The sequence below is a fragment of the Schistocerca piceifrons genome, chromosome 5 (genome assembly GCF_021461385.2).
Source record: "Schistocerca piceifrons isolate TAMUIC-IGC-003096 chromosome 5, iqSchPice1.1, whole genome shotgun sequence".
NCBI lineage: Eukaryota > Metazoa > Arthropoda > Insecta > Orthoptera > Acrididae > Schistocerca > Schistocerca piceifrons.
The window spans coordinates 57,224,657-57,231,318 of record NC_060142.1 but is presented as its reverse complement, the minus strand read 5'-3'; the positions used below and the strand labels follow the sequence as shown (position 1 = coordinate 57,231,318).

The 6,662-nt window shown below is 38.0% G+C and overlaps 1 protein-coding gene across 1 annotated transcript; it reads left to right on the top strand.

Annotated features, from left to right (window-relative positions):
• The first annotated feature begins 222 nt into the window (after window positions 1-222).
• On the top strand, window positions 223-4,326 carry LOC124798395 (probable protein BRICK1-B). The gene is made up of 3 exons (XM_047261773.1): window positions 223-482; window positions 3,874-3,956; window positions 4,061-4,326. The coding sequence occupies exons 1-3, from the start codon at window positions 362-364 to the stop codon at window positions 4,085-4,087; spliced, it is 231 nt and encodes a 76-aa protein (XP_047117729.1). The 5' UTR covers window positions 223-361; the 3' UTR covers window positions 4,088-4,326.
• The last annotated feature ends 2,336 nt before the right edge of the window (window positions 4,327-6,662 follow it).

The following is a 6,662-nucleotide window of genomic DNA, read 5'->3' as shown; positions in this document are numbered from 1 at the left end:
CTCTGTTGGTAGTTTTATTTGCGTAGTGTGAAACAGATAATTATTTTTATTAGAAATCACCTTTTTATTCTGTCTGTTGATATGTGGTTGCCGCGTGGCTGTTTTTGGATTTTCAGAAGTTGCTGTGACTTATAAATTATATGCTTGAGGAATGCCCGCAAGTCTCTAAATTTATCAACCTTAAAGTCTCGTTCTGTCACGTGATACTCGTCGTGTACAGCAAAGCTGAAGTCTTTGCCTTGTCTCACCTTGTTATGTTTCTGTCGTTTTTTGTAGTCAAGGAGAAGGAAAGGAAGCTGGCAATCAGCTGGTACTGGTAGGAAGTCGTCAGAAGCACGGTTGTGGAGCTGTCATTTTGAAAATGGCTGTTGTGCATCGGGAAACTATACAAAAACAAATACAGCAAGATTGGGCAAATCGTGAATATATCGAAGTAATTACCGGAAGCATAAAAAAAATTACTGATTTCTTGAACTCCTTCGGTACGCATTTGTACTAAAACTTACGTGAAAACTTAATAGTTCAGCGATTTTATGTAGAGTAATTGTCTTGCTAGCTTAATAATAAGTTTTATGTTATTTTTGAATGATAAAAATGTTAATTGGGGAATAATTCAGAACAACCTTTAGAGCTGGTAACAGTAAAAGTGACAGCGTCGTTTCTAAGACGAATAAATAGTTTGAAAACTACGAAGTAACAATTTTCTCATGTTACTATGTGAACTACGTAGCTTCTTCTATTTTCGTCAGCTACCACCTATTGCAACAGAAAGCAAGCTTAGTCTCGCAGCCTTACTTTTAGAAATGCTTGACTAAATACAGTACATAGAATGAGTCAATTGAAATTACCTTTTTGTAAGTCATATTCTGTTTGTACTTTCTTTCGATCAGTCACGTGTGTTAGAAATTTTCAGCGTTCTTGGATGTAATAAATTGTAATGTAGTTGTTTGCTAATATTTTCAGCCACCAAACCAAAAATCCTTTAGAACTTAGTGCACACTAAACTTACAATTCTAGTGAAAAAAGTTGCTCCTATCAACTATCAGTATATATTGGGATGAACAAACGGTACTTTCTGGTACTGCGTATATTGAATATAACTGCTCCATATGGTTTGCTTTAATATTGTATCTGTGATACCTTCACTACAAAGGAGCAAATAAAGCTTGGAAATGGAACCATGAAATATATAGAAGTAAGTTTCACTAATTCTGGAAGAAAGAGGTCTGGGTGGGTGTTTATTCATTTGTTTCATCAAGGATCATCTCACAATGATAAGAGTTGTCACATTAATACAGTAAAAATTAGTAGCTCTAAATATGTACTGTGAATTCTTAAGTATGCACTATAAGGATATGACAGGTGGTCACCCATGGCCTTGATTAAGGAAGTGCCCTGGCATTTGCCTGAAGTGATCCAGGAAAATCCAAATCAGGATGGCCAGACAAAGCAACCCCCCTCTCGAATATGAGATCAGTGCCTGGACAACTGCATCGCCTCATTTAGTTGCTCCATATTATACAGTGTAATTTGGGAAGTGTTAAAAAGTTACCAAGAACACTGGCCACATTTTTGTTGTCGTTCATGTTAATGTGTGAATTTTATTGCAGTATTTATATATAGTCTAGCATTGTATGATCGATTAGTGTTTTGCTTGTCAAGAAACATTCTCATGTTTGCAGTATAAAATATATATCTGGGGACATACATTGTGACTTGCAAGATTCATCTGCATCTGATTATTCTAATTCACTGTTCTACATGAGTATAGGGAAAGCACAGAAACAAGAAGAATAGAATCCAATAAAACTGAGTATGTACTGTGTTAAGGGAACACAAAAATGCTAGTCAGTTTTGTATGTTATTTGGTCTGAGGATTTAAGCATTCGGTTTAATTATTTTTTGCTATTGTAGCCCACACATCTATAATGTTGTTTGTTTCCTATAATATACCTCTCTGCAGCTTGTCTTTAAAAGTAGAAAAAATTGACAACATTCAAATCTCAACTCAAATGTTTTGCAGTTGTTTCTATTCTCTCGACTGTTTAGATTACATGTGTATTTTACACATAATATTTATGACTGTATTTGTATCATTCTTACAATTGGGTATTAACAAACTGCATTCTACATGACCTAAAATACCTTGACTGTGTATCGAAATGATATGTGATTCACAGTTAATACTAATTTAATTTAGTTCCAATCTAATTATAACACTTAAGTGCTTGTTTCAGTATCAGAACTTCTACTGTCTTTGACTTTCAAGCATTTTTGTTGGGACTGAGACCTTCAGCCTGTATTAACATTACAGGCCTGTTCATTATGAACTGTTAGCCCGTTTCAGCTATTGTTTCATTCTATCATTTGTTCCATTCTACTGTCATTGCTTATCTATTAAACTGTACTGGTCTGACAGTTCAAAAACTCTTAGTCAACTTTTGATTAACAACTGTGATCACTCTGCATGCATTATTTTGCTTTTACATTTCATCTCTAAATGCCTTGTACCAGTGGTGTCATATTTATGTCCAGTAGTTTTCATCATCTTACTTCGTGTGTGTTTGAAAGCAGTACAAGATTCTGACTTGTGAGTATCCTGCTACATAATCTTGCAAAAGCATCTTGATTGTTGGGACTAGTGCAGCAGGGGATACAACCCGTCGGCTTTGGACAATGACGTCACAAGCGGCCAATCGAGAAGCGATTCTTCTTAGTGTTGTAGCTCCCTTCAGTGGCTGATAAGTGTTTTTTGGCTTTTTAAAAAAAAATCTCACGAGATAGAATAAACAGATCCACTTTATTAAGCAATCAGTAAAAAAACGAAACTGAAACATAACAGCAAAAGCGAAAATGGGAAACTGCTCTCTGGCGGCTTGTGACGTCCTTGTCCAAAGCCGACGGGTTGTATCCCCTGCTGCACTAGACCCTGATTGTTGGATGCTGATGGGATAAAGATATTCTACAGCAGCTAATAATGTTCCATTAGCTTATTATTCCTATTTCATTGATCACCTTCATTTTTGGTTTTGTCATCATTGTGGGTTTTGCTTGTTATAAAATTATCTTTCATATTTAAATTTTCAAGACTGGAAGGAAAACATAATAGGTGCAAAATCTTTCTGCACTGTGCAACTGGGGAAACATGCATGTGTCCGCCCCCCACTCCTTTCCAGAAAACACGTACACAGGGAGAGCGAAAGAGAAAAAGATTTAGATTGAAGTCTTCCCTGATTGGAGATTTTGCTGTGTGTAAAAATTTAGAAATCTGTGGAGCATTTCAGATTTAGTCATATGGTCACCTGGATGTTAAAAAAAAAAAAATGTGAGGTTGTGAAATACAATAATCATTTACAATCAGTTGTAAGTAAAGCAACTGACTTACATTGATTCATTGGCAGGGTACTGGGAAAATACACTCAATCTATGTAGGAGATCAGTTATAGAACACTCGTGACAACCATGTAGGCATAACTTGGTGAACAGTTATGCACTTTTGAAGTCATTTACCTGTGTGCAGTATTCTTCTTTGTTACCAATAGTCATTTTTCGTTGCTCCCCTGTCATTAATTTTTGTATCTTCTCTACTTTTCATTTGATAGTGAGTGGTATTATCTAATGTTTTAAAGTGTTGGTGTCTGTAATGTTTTCTCTCCGTGTACAACCAAACCAAGCTTGAGTTCCAAAAGACCTCAAGTGTTACATCTTTTGTATATGTCTGTATTCCCTTTCCTCCAGCAGGTAGAATTTTATAATTGTATTTGGTTGAAACTTGATTTCGGACAGCTCTCTTCTAAATATGGTATTGTAATGGCAAACATTTTGAAGTCCTTTGTACATCAGTTTTTTATTGTTATTATTTTGCTATTGCAGACATGTCATGTAGGTCACGATTAGCAACCTTAAATGAAAAACTTACAACACTGGAGAGGAGAGTGGAATACCTAGAGGCAAGAGTAAGTAACTTCCATGATTTTTAAATATATATATATATATATATATATAGCCTACTTTTTAGTTGTAATATGCAGAAAAAGGGATAAACTCTTTTCTGTTTCAGGTTACTAAAGGAGAAACATTAACATGAGAGAAGAAGTGTAAATTGGTCATCCAGTGAAATGACTTATATTTCCCTATTTTTAAGACAGAAGTATTTAATCTCACATTATTTATCATTATGTAAGACAGACGTACCATGCAGAAAGTGGGAGAACTTTGCTTTTTCAAAATGACTTCTTCAAGATTATATTGTTACTTCAGAATGCTTTATTTATATGAGCATATTGTATACTTTAGTCAAAAAAATATCATTTTGTACATTTCAAACCTTTGGTTTATCAGTTCTCTCTATAACCTTGAAATAGTGCAGTTGTGTGTAGAATGTTATTTTTTCAGTGAGCAATGTGTATGAAAGTATATATTTGACTGTGTGCACGATTGTCTGTAAATATTGCTGAAGTGGAATTTTTCTCTGTCACTGTATCAGTCAGTGTTAACAGTTGCATGAAAATTAGGGAAATTTTGGAAGTTCATTGCATATGTGACAAAAAAAGATAATGACTTTGAGAGAATATACCCAAGGTGTGGTAAGTAATGGTGTCAGCTGGATTCAATCATCATGGTCCATAGAGCCTATTAAGAGGACGAATCCCTTCAGGGATGCGGACCAAGTTAGGGCGTATATTAACAAAAAATAAGCAAATCATAGGAACTTGCTCTGTACACTCCATTAACAACTCACGATTGCTATGCAGGTTGGTGCTATTCATGATTATGCCTGCTAAATTTAACCAAATATATGAGAAAGAAAGCTGCATCTATGAAAAACGTAGCTTTAAATAGCTGCTGTTTATCTCATATTTGCTTTATTTTAGGTGGGAACATGTTTAATACTTCTGCTTGAGTGTAGATAACTCCACATTGACCCTACACAGGGAGGCAGAGACTACGTGGAAATCATTTTTGTGGCTTGTATCATAATTGTGCTAGTCAGTCACCCGATACTGATTTATACTGTCAAAAAATAAAAAATAAAAGTATTAAGGGTACATGAACTGGGTACTGTATGTAAGAATCCTTAAAAAGGTCTCTACAAGAAGTGTGGCTGTCTACTATCTACAATGTTTTTATTGCTAATTTCTGCTGAGTAAATATCATATTTTATTTTACATAAAATAAGGGAGAGGCACTCGCTGTTAGTGGATTGATGTGCAGTGCATAGACACACGTACTAGAAAACAGTATTCCACTAACTTCCATTCTTGATATTTTCCACCAAAAATACACATTCACGTACATCCACACAGACACCCAAATGCACACTCCTGTTACTGTGATGATGAGACTGATAATTGATTATCGAATGTTAACAGCAGTTGACTGAGCTGATGGAGTTGGGTAAGGGGTAGGGGAGGATACATGAGGCAGAGAGAGGGTAGCGGGATAGTACGAGGCAGATTTTTTGACAGATGACTTGGTGGTTGCACAACAAGACAAAAGGAGTCAGAGGGTAGGGCATGTAAAAGATAGAGAGTAGGAGGGGGAAAGGAAAGGAAGGTGGCGGGGGGGGGGGGGGTGGTGGAGTTGTGAGGTTGTGTTGTGGGAGAAGGCAGTACACAGTCTGGATGGGAGATGAATGGTGTGGACAGAAGAGGGAAGGGAAAAGGTAAGTTGAAGCATGAGGGCATTGAAATAATTCCAGCAGGGTTGCCACAGGTTCTGGAAACTGGGGAATTTCAAACATGTCAGGGAAATATGGAAAAAAAACTGGAAAAATCTCATTTTTGTCTCAATAAATGAAACGGTTTGTTTACTGAGGTGTCATGCATCATTGTTGGGTGGGCGTAGCTGAGTACATGTGCTGCTTCCCTACTCCCCCATTCCTACTGCTTCCCCCCTTCCTATCACTCCCCTCAGCTTGCTGTCAGTGCTGCCACCACATCTTGCGGCTAGCCTAGCAGCTGCCAATGAGACAGGGAGGCATCAGGAGTGGTTTGTTTGAATCTGATTCTCAGAGACTAGAGGAAACGGCTGGAGACAGTGGTCATGTGTGCCTGAGTATTGTGTGAATGTGTACATGCTCTCACTTTCTGACAAAATCTATGGCTGAACATTTAGTCTATGACTCGGCAATCATCTTTATGGTGAGTTGCTACCTATCCTCATTGTTATTGATTGTCAGAGTATTTGAACAAGTTATCTGTTGAATGGATTGACCACTGTGGTCTCATTTCATCAACATGCTGTCTGTGGCTCATGAATAACTGCCTACATGAATGGATTTCTGCGACGGGCCAAAACTGGAAGTTGTTTCTGCAGGTATCTGTAATGGGTCGGACCTGCTGATCTGAAGCCATTTGGTTCCCACTAATGTGCAGGCCCTGCCCATCGGATCTAGTCTCACCGATCTGCCCGCAGGCTGGGTAATGTGGCGTAATGCAGTGGATTGTCACGGTTTATCCATGGACCCATGACTGCAGTGCTCCTCAGCAGGTCTCCCAGGGGGCTCACGGTTCTTTTGTGAGTTTGTGAGTGGCGCACACAGGGCCCCGGGCTTCCCTGGCCGCACTTCCTTCGCCCTGCCCTCCCCCCTTATCCTCACTCCTTCCCAGTTGCCCCTTCCTTCCCCTCTTTTGGTGTTCTGTTTATATTGCCCCGGCTAT

Bases quoted from the DNA above. Each gene is read 5' to 3' on its own strand.
- LOC124798395 (XM_047261773.1), top strand. From the start codon at position 362: ATGGCTGTTGTGCATCGGGAAACTATACAAAAACAAATACAGCAAGAT. The intron at 483-3,873 runs GTACGCATTTGT...TTGCTATTGCAG, and splicing joins TGATTTCTTGAACTCCTTCG to ACATGTCATGTAGGTCACGA. The intron at 3,957-4,060 runs GTAAGTAACTTC...TTTCTGTTTCAG, and splicing joins TGGAATACCTAGAGGCAAGA to GTTACTAAAGGAGAAACATT.